The following is an 18845-nucleotide window of genomic DNA, read 5'->3' on the forward strand; positions in this document are numbered from 1 at the left end:
ATGGGGCTTCCTCACCAGCTCTGGGAGCTGCAGGAGAGAGTAATTCTTCTCCATCTGGTTCCACGTGTTGAAGATTATTACAGTTCAGCAAAAATGGGTTTCATTAAACTTAAAATCAGGCATATGAAACTCTCATTTAAATAAGAAGTGATTGAGAGACGTAACTTCTACTTAAAGTGCATCTTGATCATTTATTTTTTATACTATGCCACTGTCACTGTTTAAATTATTAAAAGCAAGAAGTAAAAATCTTCTCAGGAGATAGAAATTGATTAGATTAAAACTAATCTGGCATAACCCTTTCTCTAAAACTGCTGATTCAGTTTGTGCACAGTTTTATCAACATATTTTAGGATAAGTAATAAGGATAAATTCTTCCTGAATTTGGGAATGCTTCAGCTTGATATTTCTGACAGCACGGAGAACATGCAGTGCTGTTTCAATTGAGAAATTTATGAAATTACAAATATTTCCAATGCCACAAATGCCAAGATAATTTTAGATTTACTCTAATTTAAGCACCTGGGCTGGTGTGTGTGATCTGCCACACTTCAGCTTTTGTGAGCGAGAGTTGCAAAATAAGGTCGAAGTCAAGAACAGACCTTGGCACAGGCACTGAGACCCAAATTTCCTGTGATGTCGTTCATCACCTTTGGTGTCAGCACCACTGCAAGCTTCCTCCCAACCACCTACCATTGCACATTTGTGTTCCAGCTGGACTGTCACCGACAGGCAGTGAGGTAGGACCTGGGGTTTGTGACACATGCTGCCCTCCCGGAGGGAGGTACCCTCCCTAGAAGAGAAGAGGCTCAACAAGACCTTGGCAATACCAAAATAATAAGGAACATGACATGAATAGATTTTTTATTTATCAGTGACAGCTCATGACATCTTTAAAAAGAAATAATCTGCGAGCTAGTCATGTGGTTTATTCTCTTGTTCAGTTGCAGTCATCTCTAAATGAAGATTGAAATGGTATTGAAAGGGGGTAGAGCTCGCAGGGCTGGCTAAACATGACTGAAATCTGTCATCTGACAGGATTCAGTCAATAGGCATTTATCGAAAGTTGTAACATATTGTGATCTCTTTATAAAATAAATTAGAGATCTGAGTCTAGCTCCCAGGCTCTGCTAATCATGTGGCCACCACCACCCTTTCCCTCCAAACCGAGCTTTAGCTGGCCTCTTCAGACAAAGCTCTCGGGTGCGGTCAGGGAGGCTGATTTACTTTCAGCTCCCTTGAGATGGTTGTAGCAGAAAGTGTGTTGCTGACACAAACACAGCATTGATGTATCTCCACTTTTGCAATCAAATTTGGGTTTCCAGAAGCATATACTGCTTCATTTACATCAATAGTCCTGGCTGCAGGAGCACTCCTTCCTATGGGGGGTGATATTTTGTTGGAAAATAAATGGGAGTATTGGTTTTGGCATTTTCTGTTACCTGATACATATAGAATGTCTAAATGTGCAATCATGATGTTAGTAGATATCAAAACACTGTTTATCTATCAACTACGTGAAAAGAATGTTTTTTCCTGTGTACTTCAGCCAAGTGCCATAGCATCACATAGTGGTGCCTGTCTGTGCAGAGATCTCCTGTGAAGGACATACCACCCACAGTGCTTGGCCAGATATTTCAGCCTTGGAGTTGATCATAATATTAATTCATGGCAGTAAGAAAATTCTCTGCAACCGACTTTCTTTTTTTAAAGGTTTGATCTAATCTCTTATAGCTACAGTAAGAGGCTGATCAAAGGTAGTGAAAGCTGGTATTAAAGGATTAGCTGGGTCACATTGAAATATGTTCTAAAACAAGCCCAGGGACCTTTAGCTTTACTAAAGCAAGTGCACAAAAAAAAAAAGATTTTTAGGCTAACTCTCTCTGACTTTAAACGGAAAGCAAACTGACGGATTAAATCTGTGACTCATTCCTTAAGGTGATATCTGTAGCACTTTACGTAGAACAAGCCTGGAAAATATAAGCAACAATTGAATCTCGCACAGCAAAAATACAGTGCAGAATTAAAAATCATTGTAAGGCATCATTTATGCACGTGCCCAGCTTACAGCATATTTATTCTCATTTGATATTTGCCCATAAGTAATTAGCAGCTTCAGTCCAGCCCCCTTTATCTTTTCTTGTGGCCAATCTCTCCTCTCTTTTCCACTTGCTATTGACAGTATCTGCCACAGAGGCACTTTCTCTCTGGCTGTCAGGTGAAGATGAGTGTTTCTTTGGAAGGATGTTTATGCCACTCTGTGGACCATATCAAGCTATTATTCTTTTTTTACCAGAATTTCCTCATTGTAATCAACTTACAAACAGAGAGACCGTCATACAGATCTATACATTGCTCAGTGGGAAAAACTGTGAAATCATCTAGGTGTGAATCAGTGTCACAGGACACCAAGCACGCATCTCCTGGCTTCCAGAAGTACAGTGATTAGTAGGGCTAAAGGTTGTAGCAAATATATATCTGTTTACCCACTTGTGAGCGCTGTCTGCATTGTTGCTCTTTTGTAAGGTTGGCTTGATGTAGTTACATGGCATGTTACATTGCATGATTGGTAAGATTTTTCTTAAAGGTTTATTTCGCTGTAAATTGGCTGCCGTGACTCCCTGTGGGTAATCCTTACTGGGGGGTGATGGTGTTTCATTCCAGGTTTGCCTATCTGATAATTTCCCAGGAAGTTTCCTTAGCAGAAGTAAGCTTTCAATTCATAATTCCTTTCTTTAATGCATCAGTATCTTTCTTGACAGACCCAGCAACCAAACTTTCTGAGTGTCTGGTTGATTCAGTTCAAGGTTTCATCTCCACTGGGAAGGGGTATGGCTGGAGGGACTGAGCCTTCCCCAGAGCCTGGTCCAAGAGCAGCTGGGTCACTGCTGGGTTGAGCCTAACTCCAAAAATTTAAGTTTAAACCAGGGATGCATGAAACTAAGTGGCATCAAATCTAATCTCAGGCAAGTTTCACCAGTTTCAGTCAACACTGAACCTAGTCCCCCAAAGGTATCATAAGCCCTTATGACAAATACAGGTTGGGTTGTTTTGTGGATTTTCTTTTCAGGCAAGACCAGGCTGAGCTGTAAATGTCTATAAGACAGTTTATGAAGATTGTCAGACAGAAAAACCATATAATTTCTTCCAAAACCAGCCAGCCCATGTGCTGGATCAGTGGGAGTGCAGGAGGATGTCTGCTGCTCATCAGACATTTTTGAATTAAGTTTGCGTATTTAACTGTAGTTACAGTTAAAATACAACAGCACGGGGCTCCCATCTCATAACATTTCCCATTCAGTCATAGATAAAGGCTTCTGTTGATTTTTCTCCCTGAGGGGACATCAAGTTAAAATTTCGTCGAAATCCCCGGCGACACAGTGCAGTAATCATTAATGTTCCCTGTGCCATGGCAGCCAGCATAGCCAGCCATCGACTGAGGCTGGAAGCTGTTTGCAAGAGATAAGCCAGGTCAATTGTATTTAGCCATCAAATATTTAACCATTTTAGAGATACAGAAAAATGGAGATGCAACAGATACAGGTGATTATTGATTAGCCTTCAGGTAATGAAGACTTCTCACCTTTTTAATTACCCATAGGTGAAGCTCTGTATACTGGGCAAGCATGGAGTCAAGGGTCTGGGAAGCAGCCACAACCCTGCATGCATTGCAAATTGCTTGTGAGGATGTGTCTGACACAGAACCGGTCTGATTTGTACATTTTCTTCATTCTTACACACTTCTGACTCATTAATGTACGTGCCATGTACATGTGTATCCATCTTTTCTTGTTGCCATAAACCAGCACTAACAAACACACAGGCACAGTTATATTTACAAGAATAATCTCCCCCACGTAGAAAGGGGCCACTTGTGTTACTGTTAGTGCACGGTCAGGAGATGCCAGCAATGCAGCCTGTGGTGCTGTCCCATTTCCTTGCTGGTGTGTGTTGCACCCTGTTAGACCATATCTGAATTTGTACACTGTTGTCAATGGATTGTAAGAAAAAGTTTAAAAAAACCTCGAAGTTGTCATAGTTACCATGACTCGGGTTGGAGAATTGACCTCTTAAGGTCTGTTTGTTGTCTTCCGTGATTTCATGTCTTTATGATGATTCCCATCATCACCATATCACTATAGACAACAGTGGCTTTTTCACACTGTTCCAAGTCAAAATCTGCAAACCAATTCACTAATATTAGCAAAGATGAAGGGCACATGCTTCTTTCCTGTCCCATCTGGCAAGGACAGCACATTTCTTTGTGTGTAAACGGTTAACTGGCTGGCTGCTGAGTAACTGCATCGTCAGGTTTAGCATAGATGAGGGTTCATCCAAAAATGTGTTATTAACTTTAGATTAATCTTGTTTGTTATTCATTATTCTTTTTATTAAAACCTGCATTCGAGGCACAGGAGCTGTGGTGTGACGTAGCTGGGCAGCACTGTGTGATGGAGGTGGCAGAGCGTGGACGGAGTCAAGGGGAGAATTACCAAGGGATGGTTCCATCCAGGTTGATTTCTTTAAATTATTCAGAAATTATTTAAGAGGAGAAGATAAAAAATTGATCTGATGTGCTAGCAGGGCAATGAAATGGTCTGTAGGCCCACAAAAAAAATGTGTACAGTGCATAATTCACATAGCTTTACTGTTAAAATAAAAGTGTGAAAGAGAAAAATGGTCAAAAACTGCAGAAACTGCAGTGCAGTTGCCAGCAGATGACTGGTATGGGTGGAGAGGAGCCCTGGGGGGGTGGGCAGGGCCACATTCATGGTACATTGTGCCAGGGGTTCGTCTTTCCCTGATAATCCTGTTTCCTCTTCCCCAGTGCACTCTCAGACAGCAGGTTGTGGTGCATTGAGCCTCCTTTCCATCTCGCGTTGTGTTTGTTATTCATGGGGCTACAGATGTTGATTGCTTAATCAAATCGCAGTGAAATTTGAAATTATGAATGTCCCCTATAAGCTGACAGCAAAATTTAGTAAGCAAGATGAGAATACAGAATGAATTTGCAGGACACTCATCAGATAATCAGTTACGCTTTATCGTTGCCCACATTTACCGTAACCATCAAAACACCCTGTTAGTACCACTTAAGGGAAATTTGAACACCAAGGAATGCAAGCAACCAGAGACCAAAAAAAACCCAAAAAAACCACCACCATCTACAAATTATTCACCAAAAATCAGTCTTTTATGAAGTTTATACAACGTTGCTATTGACAGAGACATCACCCACTGAGGCCCATGCAGGGTCACAGAGGTGTATATGAAAGTGGAATTAACGGGGTGTTGGCTGCATGTGCCAGGGTGAAGAAGTCTCACTCCAGGCTTCATTGCAGGTGTCTGGAGCTGCAGATGGCCAGGCTATTCCCTCACTCCCTTCAGGGCAACATTATCCTGTTTCTATATAAGTGAAAATTAACGTCTTGGCCAAACTTGATACGACTTTGCGATGTGAATGACTTGTATGAACTGGATGGGGGGCAGCATATGGGGTATGGTTGGGGTGTTGTATGGCAATATATTGTTATAGTATCTGAATACATAAAATAAATAACAGGTGTGGACGTTTGGCACTTCCTAGCCTGAGTGCAGCAAATGCTGGTAGCTGAAGAAAGACTGGGCTTATGTGTGCATCAGCTTCTCTAATGGAAACCCGTATTGTGGCAGGCACAGACAGTAATGGCCACTGAGCCAAGAAACATACCTGTACTAAATCATATCAAAGCAGGATGTGAGATCCAGTTCCTCATTGCCACTGGTTGCACTGCAATAGTTGAGGGAATAGCTTCTTTCCAGGAAAAACTTTGCATGACTTTGCTACTGCTGTCAGCTGATGTCAGAAGGGCCCCATCTGTGACAGGGAAAGCAGAGATCTGGAGTAAAACAGAAGAACTTCAGCATTTCCTGTACTTAACAATAAATTGCATTTGAAATAATATAAAAGCAAGCAGAATTTTACAGAACTGCATGATCAAGGAAAGTGCAAACCTAACTCATGGAGCTGTATACACCACATCAGTATTTAAATTGTCGTTGTTAATACACTGGGATGGGCTTCCCCTTTCATTTCAAAATGTCTCAGAATTATGTCCTGCTCTTCCAAAATGCTGTTCTATTGCAATTACAGTTTGGGTTGTTTGGGACTGTTAGGAAGGGGGGAGGATTTTCTTAATTTCCTTAATTTCATATTTGTTTTTTGCCATGTGTAATGAAGCCTAATTTATGTGCAACAAGATTTACAGGAAACGCTGCATTTTGTTTCACACTGAAAAACAGTTCCCACCTGTCCAACTTGAGAATGACATAGTAGGTGATAACACAGAAATTACAGGAGTCATTAAAGATTGAATTAATCTCTGTAACTTTCAGTAAAGCCTATAAAAAATAATAGTGTATTGTACCACACTGTTCTTATTAAAAATGATAAATGATTCCCATTTTTTGGCTAATACTAATTTCAAAATTTCATTCTTCTATTCGCCTTTATGGTTACCATAATCTTGATGTTTTAATAGGTTCTCCTATAATAGCTACAGAGACCCTTTTAAGTGGCAGCCCTGACTTTATGGAAGAGACTTATAAAAAAAAAAAAAAAAAAAAAGGAAAAAAAAAAGGTTTCTTGTACTGAAAGGCAAAGACGAGGCAAAGACAAAATATTATGCATGTGACAAGACAGAAGACCAGATAACATTATTTTGGCAAACCATATTGTCTAATTATAATAATTACCCACAGCAGAACTTCTGTTCAGCTTTCAGTAACTTTTTGTCACCACTTGCTATAATTTAGAGAAAGTTTAAAATCTGCAGTGTCTTTAGCTTTGTTTCTTGTCTTGAGCAGAGGGGTCAGCACAGGAGAGACTCACACTTTAATAGAGTTTATCATCAAATGCTTTAGAAAAATGACAAGATGTGAACATGATCAGGAAAAGCAAACCCTTGAGGGCTGCATACTTTGCTGAGAGAAAAAAAAAAATTATGCAGCAAGGCAAAGTGATGCAACTGCCACTACTTGCATGTCTCATGTTCCCCAGGGTGAGTGAAGGCGCTGGGCTCAGCAGCAGCACCCTTGCGGGCTCAGCTTCTCCAGAAAAAAAGCCTGTCCTCAACCTCCTAAATCTATCTTCAAGTGGCTTGAATAATTTATTTCATTTTTAATTGCTAAAGTTGATGGCAACTGCTGAATACTCTAAATTTTATTAAACCATGATATTTAGCCATGCGATAGTGACAGAGGCCTTGGGTTCTATTTTTAAATGCTCACTGATATTTGTATGTGACACAGAGTATGTGTTTGTGGTTAGTACACCTGGTCCTGAAACACAGAGGTGGCCTGAGCATCAGGGTTCACTGTTCACTGTGAGAGAGTCTCTGAAAAGGATAAAAGGAGCGGAGAAAAAGGCATCTGGCTCCTTTTTTAGTATTGCTGCCGCACACTTTTAAGTAAAACAACTTTGCAAATAGCAACTTGAGTAAAAGTCTGTCAATGGAGCTTTGAATCAAGAAATCAAGACTGTTCCTGCCTGATGTTGCACAGATGAATGTTTGAGGCTTAGAGCCAGCCTGCCACTTATGCCTATCATGTTCTTCTGCCAATCACTAGCTCAGAGACATAAATATTAATAAGTGTACTGTGTTATCTTGATGTGGTTGAGCTTCTCCTGGAAGCCTCTACTGCAGTGGCAGGGGAAGGAGCGTGAAGAGGTTAATGATCTGCTGGTGTGCCATGGGCTTTCCTGCCACGTCTCTGGTCTGGGAATGATTCACAACTCGGCGTGTTTGTTCCCATCGCTCCCACCATCCATATCGACCAAAGTCAAATCAAGCTTCTGCTAACATGCCTGTTACCTCCACTGCTCTTCACAAGCACAAATTTTCCACAGGTTTCTTTGCAATAGTGAGTGGTGTTAATTAATTTAGGATGCTCTGTCTCTGTCTTTGCTCTGGACCAGTAGAGCAAATACCTAGCAACTTAAGACCTTGTGCACAAAAACCTGTAATCTTTTGGCAAAAAGAAATCCATTTTTCTTCTTCTAGCATGTGCTTGTGATGGTAGTGTGGGTATTCCAAATACCCAGGGGTGTGTAACCCATCAGCATGGATTTGTGCAGATGAATGGGCTTTTCATGTAGTCAATAGAGCAAGAAAAGTTTGGGGGTTGAATGTCTTCCAACTTGTGATGGCTCGATCCAGGGTGCATAGACCATCTGTACCAAAAATGCACAAGTAACTTATCCATCCTCCTGTCCTTGCTGAGAATCATTTCAGAAGTGAAGATTTGCCACCCAAAAATCTTCATTCTGGTCTGTCATGGAAATCTAGGCCGTCAGGGCGATGAAGAAAAGGACAGTATCAATAGGTCTTTGCAGTGGAGGACCAGGCAGGTGCTCTGCAGCTGACAATGGGATTGCAGCTCATGGAGTTTCTGATTCTCTTTAAAAACAGCAAATATGTGTCAGAAATCTTCTGATAATATTCTGTGTTTGAAACCTATTGAATGCTTTAAAGGAGAAATTAAAAGTGTTGTAAATTAGGCAAAATTACATGAAAAGAGCCCCAAATTAGAAAAGAGAATTTTGTAGTAAATTCCTCAAGGACATAGAGTCTAATGTGCAATTAGAGAACCACGAATTGTCTGTTCCTGCTCATTCTTTGTACTGAAAGACTCTGTGTCTGTAACTTCGGTAAATGTTTCAATCACGCGCAGTCACCAGGAGCCATCTCAGGCTGTATTTTAAGTGTCTATTTACACAGTTGTTACAAATTGCCTATGGGATGTGAACTGTCTATCACTTCCAGAGCAATTAGCATGTGAAACCTTATCAAAAGAAATCCGTCAAGTTTGAAAAGCCATAAATATTGCACTAGGATCTCTAAGGAAATCAAAGTGAGTTTGATATAGTATTTCTTTACATGTTGCTGCACAAGCAGATGCACTTATAGATGCTTCAGTCTGCGTTATTCCCTGTGCTTTGTGTTCCATTAGTCCCATGTTATTTGAGAGAGCGACACAATTATCCAGTTGTTTAAAATATTATATAGCAGTAACAGAGTGCTCCTAATACCTAAGGCTGTGTAATTCAGGCAGTTGTAGTTTTCTGGACAATGATTTGTTGTAATGAAAGGGAGGCAGAGCTGTAATATCAGATCTTCGTCGTGTTCCTCAGTTTTATGTAGCCAAATTAATAGAGTTTGCAGATCGCTTTTGGGGAGGTTTTGACATTTTGCACTCTAGAAGTAGGTGTCCTTTAGTTACCCCTGCACTGGGTTCCTGTGTGTGGAGGAATTCCAGATCATCCCCATTTGGGGCTCTCTTTGATCAGACCTCTCCACTTTTGCACAATTTTACATTTGCCTCCTGCTCTCCTGTGACCTGCTTACCCAGGGTTTCCAACCTGGCACTCAGCTCAAATGACACAAATAGGCAAGACTTTTAGTTAAGGCAGAGGCTAGGAAAAGCTACTACAGCGATTAGAAGATTGGAAAGCCTGTCTTGAAAATGAAGGCAGAAGGGCTCTTGATGGCTCTCACCACCGAAGAGACAAGAACCCTCTAAGCTAAAGGCATCATTAGCCCAGAAGCACATAGCTATAGACTAGTAATGAAAATATTTAACCTGGAAATTAGAGGGTTCTTAGCAATTAAAGTAATACCAACTTACAACAGAAAGTAGGAAGAAAAACGTTGCTGCTTCTAGGGTATATTTACGTATGGGACTACGTAACCTCCTGGGGAAGGATGGGGTGGGACAAGGGGTGTTGATCCAGAAAGACCCTCCCAGTTCTGTGTTTTTCTGAGGAACGTGTGGTCAATTCACCATTCCACAGTCCATGCAAAAAACTGTCATACTGCAGAGCTCAGGCGGCTTTGGTGGAAACCTGCTGTATGAAGATTCACTCAAATTTAAATGCCTCTGTGCACTCCAGGGCAGTGAGGTTTATTTGCCTATTGCTGGATGCTTCTGGAGGAACAAGATAATTGTTCACCAAGAGGAAATTTTTTTAAAAAAAAACAACCCAAAACTTAACTACTTGCAGAAGATAATAAGCCAGCTAAGAAGTAGTACCTTATTTGCTCTGAGTATCCTCTTGACATCAGCATGAGGTTAGTTATAATTAGATGCACATGTGTAAATATGATGATTAGATATTCCCACATAAACATAATTATCATATCTTCCTAAAAGTCTAAGCAGGCATTTTATAATCCTGTTGTTAAAAAGAAATAAATAAAAGGCAACAATCTACGTTCAGCCTCTTATATATGTAAACAGTGAAACATGAGGGCAGAATATATTTTCCAAAGTACCTAATGGTAGTTGAGGTCAATTACAGTTATGACTCATCAGAGTATTAAAATAAGAATACGCTTTTTAGTATAATTAGAGTTCCCTTAGAAAACTACAGCAATCTTGTGTTCACTGTAATTCTTCAAGCCTTTTCAGGGTGTTTGGGCATTAGTCTTAGGCAAATATAATAGGGTTATGTTGCATTAACCTCACTTAGAAACTCTGCAACCACTTGCGGCATCACTCATTTTTTTATTACTCAAGTAACTTCCAAAGATGCCTTAAAAAGCACAGAGCACTGCCTAATTAGTCATATAGAAGATTATAGTTGCTTAATTTAGTGTTCAGTTTTTTGCTGATTCAGAAATTCCAAAGAAACGAAATGTACAGTGTGTGATAACATGGCAGAACCCCCTCTGAACTGTCTTTAAAGGAAAGAATAAGAAGAATAAGAAAGAATAAAAGAAGAGTCATGAGACAGGCTGAAATGTTCATGACAAAAAGGTGAGATGCTTGTAAAATATTCTGGATTGGAAGAACTTGAAGCAGCAAGAAGAATATTAGATCTGTGTGCAGGCTCAGAAGTGTCACAGTTGAAAATTTATATTTGCAGCCATAAAGATGAGAACTTGGTAAATGTTAACCTTTTTATCATTTCATGGGCTGTGATAGATCCAATTTCCCCAACCAAAAGGGACAGGGAGAAAACAATCTTCAGGGCTCCAGTTCCAGCTTGGGATGGACTGTGCCCTGTGAGGGTGTGCCTCCTGTCACTCATGCTGGTGGTACCTTGTGCTTCTAGAGCTCACATACGCGTGGATCTTCAATGAGTACCCGACCTTCGTACACCAGGACAATCGCCGCTTCGTTTCGCAAGAGACTGGGAATCTGTACATCGCGAAGGTGGAAGCTTCGGACGTGGGCAACTACACATGCGTGGTGACAAACACGGTGACCAACAGCAGAGTCCTGGGTCCCCCGACCCCGCTCATCCTCAGGAACGACGGTAGGACTTAGAGGAGGGGGACTGGGAGCTGGGGTTGGAGAGTTTGCTTTGTTTTCTTTGACTGGCTGTCGCCCAGAAATTAAGAAATGGACTGAAATATTTATATCAGAGTAAACGGAGAGATTTTCCCCTTCACAGAGATTTAGTGAGCCTCAAGACCTCTGCTCTAGCTACAGTTCATAGTCATAGACAGTGGTGGGGTTTATGATGCTGTGGCCAAGTTTTCTCTTCCCACTACTGGAACAACTCTCGATATCCGGCAATAATTATAAAAGAAAAACCTGGTGATACTTGGCCAAAGACAGGAGATAAAATAGATTTTAGGTTTGGATATACTAGTTTTGCTCATTTTATGCAGCCCAAAAGTGAACAAAAGCACTTTGTGGTTTCGGTAACTGTTAGCTCACGCTGTATATCCCAGCAGAATTAGTGCTATTTTCAGTAGTCTGTGGAATAATACAAAAAAAGTAAGAAACCAAAAGAGGATTTCTAAATTTATACAGACAATTGATTTGTATCATCGTCATTTTTGAGTTGATAAGAAAACTAAATTTGCATGTTAATTTACAATTTAAAATAATTAAAATTTGTCTGTTTAAAGGATAATAGTTAGGACATTTGTTCCAGAAATAAAAATTAATTATTAGAAACTTCTAGAAGATCCATTGTTACCTAGTGCCATCTGACAAAAATTCCTTGCTCATAAAATACGGGCTGGTTGCTGCCAGCCTCCTGACCGTAGCCATCCCTTTCACATCAACATGGTTCCCGCAGACAGGGAGTTTGGAAACGTTGTCAGGAATGAGGAAGCGCCGCGGTTAGGCTGGCAGAGGTGAAGACGGCTGCGTTTCCAGGTCTGTGCCAGATCTGCTCTCCATTATAGCAAAGGCTGCGTTTCTATAAACACGGTGCCAGTAAATCTGTCCCTCTGAGTCCAGGGTAAGCCATCTAATGTATGAAAGATAAAGAGGAATATTTAAATTTCTCTCATACTAACATTTTCAGTGTTGAGGAAGAAATATTTTTAAGTATTACATTAAGAGGACTTTTATGCAAACCTTACCTAGCTGAAAGTGCTTCCATTTATCACAATCAAGCTTGATGTCGGCTTCTGCTCTGAGATGGGGCTGATGCTGGTGGGATGATTGCTAGGCAGCCTGATTGTAAAGTGCCTCGCCAAGGGCTTTACCCCAGTGCATCGCTCCTCTGCACACTCGGCTTTATTTACAGGGACCGATTGCCTTCCTGAGGTAATTCACAGGAATGTTCTCTGATCCTTTGAAGTGCACTCTGCTGTTTATTAAAGATATGAAACTTTAATTGAACCTCTGAGGGGCTGGGGAATACATTCCTGAGTTAAACAAGGAAGGTGCTGTCATATCCATAGAGCCAAAGATGGCAGTGCTTGAAAGCCGAACACAGGCTAAATGTGTATTTTAAAATAAGATTGCCCTAGTAGTACAGGCAAGCTTCATTTTAAAAATCTACATGTCTCAATTTTTCATTCCACATAGAGTAACCCTATAAAACCCAAATATAACACACTATCACACTGGAGAAGAGAAATTATATATGTTGCTTCAGAAGCATGAACAACAGAAGGGAATAAAATGTGACAAACATCATGTTTCCACTAGCAGATGTGTCTTATCTTTTGTATTCATATCTGACATGTCCAGCATAACTTAATATATATGACATGCTATTTTCTTTACAACACTTTATCATTAAATTAGTAGGCTCGGAGGCTAGCTCATCAACAATTAAATGTTTCAGTTCCATTTAATTTCAATTAGTGACTTAAGTGGAAAAAAATTCATAATACACCTCTCCCAATTAATTTACATGTGCAGAGCTGCTCCTCTGGCTGCCGCCTGGGCCGGCAGCAAGGTGCCGCATCTGGTGGAGCCCTCGTGCAGCTCTGGAGAAGAAGTGGGGGGGGTCCTTAATCCCCCCAGCAGCTCCCAAGTTATGGGGGGTTGATGCAGTTCTGAGGCCCCTCAGCCCTGGGCTGGAGGACAGGCATCCCAGACGGGTCAGCCTGAGCCCCTCCAGTACAGTTCAATAAATTATCTACTGCCAGAAGTTTTGAAGTTATTGCCTGGTTGACTTCATATTAAAATACTTTCTGTGAATTCAAAAAGAATCTGGGTACTTTACAACAATCTCCTTGTGAAATTTCTGTTTTTCTCAAAAATCAAAGTTATTTTTAAACTGCAAAACATTTTTGCTGTCGTGCAGAATGAATTCTGGGTCCCTGTACTTGATACATCACCCCATTACTTTGCAAGAAACAAATGGTGGAGTAAGAGAACATCCAGAAGGAATACTGGTCACATAGGACCAAGAATACCACCTATGGGATTTTTTTTTAATTATTTCATACTGAGTTGAAGAGAGTTAAAGAGAACACTCTTTCCTTTTGTGCTGATGATAATCTCTCACTCAAAAACTTAAAGAAATCCCAATTTCAGAGCTGTAGGAAGAGTTCAGATGCCCACAGCTTGGCTGGCCCTGTGCTGCTCGATATCAAGAATTTGAATTGATTTAACAGATCAGTGTATGAATCCCATGGTGGTACCCTTACTGTAGCCAGCATTCAAACTGCTCCTCGAACTGATGAACAGTTGGGCATGCAGGACGGCACGCGCTCGGCTGAAATCTCACCCGCCAGAACCCTGAGGTTTCTTTTCACATTTCTTCTTCAATTTATGGCAGAATTTTTTTTTTAGACTCAGTCATGAATCATTTAGACTTTTTATGTGGAATACCTGCCATCTTTGTCGTGGTTATTTTACTTGAGTGTAATCATCTTGGAAAAACAGCGTTTCAGCATGTTTTTTTTTAAAGTGCTGCTTGCTCTACAATGCCAGGCTTTTGAGCTGTAATCTGTACAAAGTTACGGGCATAGGGAATGAAATCAGATCCTGTAGGCAGATTGCTTTCCCCACCTGTGCCTTTTGTACTTCTCTTTTGCTTGTTTTCAGCTGCAAGGCTCTGGAGTTAGAGATCTCCTGATGTTCTTTGCAGCAGCTTTTTGTAACCAGCGATACATGCTCTTGTTGACAGGACTCGAGTTCCTCCCCTGTTGCTGTGCTGTGGAAGCAGAAGGTGCCTCTTATCCCATTAGTTACCCTCAAACAGCTTTTCCTCCTTGGAGAGATAAATATCAGAGAGGGTTACAGGATGGTGGTAGGAACAGACCGTGCCGAGGCAGCTGTCGTGGTCAGTGTGAGCTCAGACTCCCTGCTTCTGTGGACAGAGGTTATCTGATGATAAATACAGTGTACAAAGTACAGTGTGTTCTAGGAAAAGGATGTTTTTCCTCTCTCCCTCTTAATTCCCTCCCACTAAAGCATGCAGTCACCCCCATTTAAATATTTTTATGTAGCTGTATAGATTTGTGGCAGCAAGGATGCTTGCAGTGCAGGTGGATAAAAGATTTCAATACAATGTTATGTAAGTGCAGCAGTCCCCAAAACTGCACATTGATGGTTTGAGACCTGTCCTCCTGAAATGTGCACCCATGTTCCAGCACAGGTCTTTGGGAGTAACAAGCAGCGACCCCTTTCCCATCACATGTGCTAGTCTATAGAAAGGGGAAAAAATAAAAATAATAATAAAAAAAAAAAAAAATACGGTTTTCTACATTTCCCAAGTTACTGAGGTTGGGTTTCGGCTTGGGTTCCACAAGGATGGGAGTTAGTCCTGACGCTACCAACTGGTACCTCTCATTGCAGAGAAAGGGCTCTCTGAGCTATTTCCATCTTGGGAAATATAATAAATAGCTAAATGTATATGGTACCAAAGAATGAGAAAGATTTTAAAGCCTGAAGTAAGGTGTCCACGAGGTCTGTAGCACTTACTGTAGCTCAGAAGAAAAAGGAATTCAATTTGAATGCCAGACAAGCCTCCTGGCAGCTCACTGCAGGCTATGGACTGGAAGAGAGGAGGAAAGGGAACAAACCTGCAGCCCTTTCTCCTCCATTTATTTAAAAAGTGTCTGTCGTCTGGCTTCCCCGTCTCCATCAACGCCACAGTCTCTACACCATTCCCCCCTGGAAGGGCAGCGAGTACCCACGGGTGCCACCCCCACTTTTGGGACCCTCTGGGCTATCCCAACCCTGCAGCATAGACCAGCCAAAGCCTGTTAGAAGCACCCAGGTGTTCCCAGCCACCGCTCTTGCAGTACTTCACTTCTTCTCTTTAAAATGCATTCCATATTCTTTACATCAGAATTAAAACAGTAACAGTAGGAAAGAACTGAAATAGTCCTGGAATAAAATTACCGTCAGCGACAGCTGTATGGGCCAATTAAACTTTAACATTTCACAGGTGTTGTCAGGAAATGCATATCATCTCCTCAGACAAATTAGCTTGCTTCTGAATTCCTGGGACTTTCATCCAAAAGCACGTTTTTAAGCCTTGAAATTGGAAGAAAAATACGAAAGCCTCTGAAATGCAAACATGTAGAGCATCTGATGTGCCATGATTCTGGAAGCATTCTCCAAGCTACAAACTCAAGGTCTATTTTAGTCTTTTATTTTGCCCCCCATCCCTTCCACCTGCACAGCTAAGTCAGATGTTAAATCACCCGGGAACAGCAGAAAAAAAATAAGGACTGTCTGTGTGGCAGTGGTCTTGGATTTGGGATGGAGATATCTCAACTGCACTGATGTTTCTCTTATAAAACAGAGATGGCAGAACTCACAGCGTACCCTATATACATATATATATATGTAGATTATAATTGCAGTAGGAGCCTTGCAATTTTTCTAGGTACAAGTTCTGATTTTTAAGTGGTTAGAGTTTGCAGTAACTCTGGTAGAACAGCTGCCCTCACAGCTGGAAGAGGCAGCAGTGGTTGCCAGAGCTGCAGGGCTGTGGGTAACGGTGGCTGGAGCCGATGTCCTACGGCCCCGGGTAGCCTCCCATCCTGGTCTGGGGTTGTGTTACCACTGGGATTAGAGCTCTCCAGTCCCTGCCCAAGGCAAAAGAGATGGGAACAATAAAAGGGATGAGTGAAGAGAAGGCAAAAAAAGCCATTTTTCCTTCCTCCCATTCCTGTCTCCTGCTCTGTCAGATGAATAACTTATTAATAATACATTCTGCCTTAATTTCCTAAATAGCCTGTTAGTGTCACATGATACTTTACAGCCTGCTTTCCCTAAGGGGGGGACCAAGTTCCTGCTTCAGCAGTGGAGGAGGCGCAGGAGAAGGAACCGTTCTCCTGGATTTTGCTTGTTGAGGACTGGTTTGTAGGGGGCCCATTGTTAGGCAGGTGGCTCCTTGAGCCAGCTCCCTTTCTCCCATGTTGTTTGGCCACCATGTCATCTCCCACCCTCCGTCTGGCTGCCAGCAGAGCCTGCAGAGCGTTTTTTTGGGGGGGGGCTGCTTCCCCTCTGCTTATGCCCCTGGGCTGTGGTGGGGTGGCTAGTGGCACAGGCACCAAGGAGGTCTTCAGCCATCTCGAGGAGGGTGATGGAGACCATAATTTCTTCAGTCTCCAGTCTGAAAGCCAGCATCTTCCAAAGTGAGGCAGCTGCCTGACTCCTATCAGGATTTCATGGGAAGCATATCCTCAAAAACTCTTCCTCTGTCAAATTTTCAGTCTGTATTGCAGAACGTGGAATACTCTTCTGGGAAAAGATCTCAATAAGTTCTAATATCAGCAAAACAGTGCTGCTGCTCCCACATGTTCACACCCAGCCTTGCCCTTGGACACCACTGGGCAGTAGCTGTTCTTGGCTTGGCTGAAGCTCACCCAGCAAACATTTAGTGCAGAGTCTGGAGAAATTTAGGCAAGATTATCAAGTCACAATCAAAAGAGAGGATTTTCCATGACATTAACTGTAAAAGACACTTCCAGCCCTTCAGGGTGGCAGCGTTAACATGCAGAGGGCTAACGAGTAGCATGCCCCATCATTCCTGTTTGTATAATATGTAAATGCTGGAGCGCTGACACAAATTCATGAGTTTACTGATGTACGTGCTGGCCTGGACGTGACTATGGAGGGAGTATTTGTATCATTAATAAATGCATTTAATTTTGATGACTGATGTCGTGCAGCAACTAGTCTTTATATAATGTAGCAGCAATGCTTATTTACAATTAATGGGTTGGAGGAAAGATGACGTAACCTGCTATTGCACCAGAACAGGTAATATGCAGATCAGCAACTAAAGGTAGACTTGATGTAAGCCTCATACTGAGCATTTTCAGCTTTAAAACTCTGTGAGAAAGTAAAGAAAAAAGGCTTTTCTTGCATCCTCTTTGCGAAGCAGAGGGATAAAAAGCAGCACTGCCATCACAGGTCACTGTAAGCAGCCCTGACTTACCCGAGTACCTCTGTGAACTTGTGCTATCTCTTTTCCCTGTTACTCAAGCCGTTTCATTTCTGTATTTGTGCATACTGGTGGCATTCATCTGGTCTGATCCAGCACCGCTCCTGCTTCACATCCCGCACACTCCTCGCTTGGCCAACGTCCAGGAAGCGCTGCGCAGTTAAGATTTAAACTGCAATCATCAATTAGCTGATAATCACTATTGGTGAAATTATATATGCCGGTTTTAAGACAGTACAGTGACTGGAAATGTAGCCATTTATCACGAGTATAATGGCCTTTTTATGTGCACAAATTTTTAAACACAATTTCATAAAGAGGCTGCCACGAAACATGATTTACTGGGGCAGTAAAAATAAAGAAATTACCCAAAGAGTATATGATCTCTGCACATCTCAATCCTTGAAGTTAAGAGAAGCCTTGATTAGCTCCAGTGCTTTTAAAACTTTTTCTAATGGCTATTTGTTCCACATTTCATTTTCTAGAAGGTGGTGAACCTCCCTTGTTATTACTTTCCTTATTTTACAAGTTACCTGCAAAAATCCTGAATATTCAAAAGCAAAAAGTAACAGAGCCATGAAGGAATTTTAATCTTTGGCAGATGGTGTGGAGCGCTGGTTCAGATTTTCCTCTGGCAGTAAATGGGAAAAGAGCCCACACTACACGGCTGTTAGAAACAGGCCATGTTTAAAATGAATGGATTAATTGGGCAAGTAATGATGTATAGAACAGCTCTGTGCTAGCACGGGAACACTTGCGAATTTATTGCAAAATTTCAACCAAGCCTTAGCATCTATTTTATGTTCACAGGGGTGATGGGAGAGTATGAGCCGAAAATAGAAGTGCAGTTCCCAGAAACGGTTCCATCTGCAAAAGGAACAACGGTGAAACTGGAGTGCTTTGCCTTGGGGAAGTAAGTTCAGATCCATTATTATTATTCCTCCAGCTTCTCGCTTTCATAGTGCTGTATTGTAACATCGTAGGATTTCCTAATCACTCACTTTCCTCAGCCAGAGTTACTTACTGCAAGCATTCCTAACATAGAAAGGACTTGGGGAGCAGGGGCTTTGCCCACCAAAAATGTAAACTCCCAAGGACAAGAGAAGCTGTAACTTATTTTGTAAAGATATGTGTGTGTGCATCTTCTGTTCTGAGGTCTCATGTAACACTTAAAGCACATCTCTTGTTTCTCCAGTAGATA

At 41.5% G+C, this 18845-nt stretch overlaps 1 protein-coding gene across 4 annotated transcripts in view; it reads left to right on the plus strand.

The window, feature by feature from the left end:
* Positions 1 to 18845, plus strand: part of CNTN4 (contactin 4) — a 299396-nt gene that overhangs the window by 203825 nt on the left and 76726 nt on the right. For all 4 annotated transcript variants that reach the window (XM_026857402.1, XM_026857405.1, XM_026857404.1 and 1 more), the window contains exons 6-7: positions 11096 to 11299; positions 18455 to 18557. In XM_026857402.1, the coding sequence (XP_026713203.1) occupies positions 11096 to 11299; positions 18455 to 18557 (307 nt within the window). The remainder of the gene's footprint in view (positions 1 to 11095; positions 11300 to 18454; positions 18558 to 18845) is intronic.

This window comes from Athene cunicularia (genome assembly GCF_003259725.1).
Source record: "Athene cunicularia isolate RWA chromosome 12 unlocalized genomic scaffold, athCun1 chr12_part1, whole genome shotgun sequence".
Taxonomy (NCBI): domain Eukaryota; kingdom Metazoa; phylum Chordata; class Aves; order Strigiformes; family Strigidae; genus Athene; species Athene cunicularia.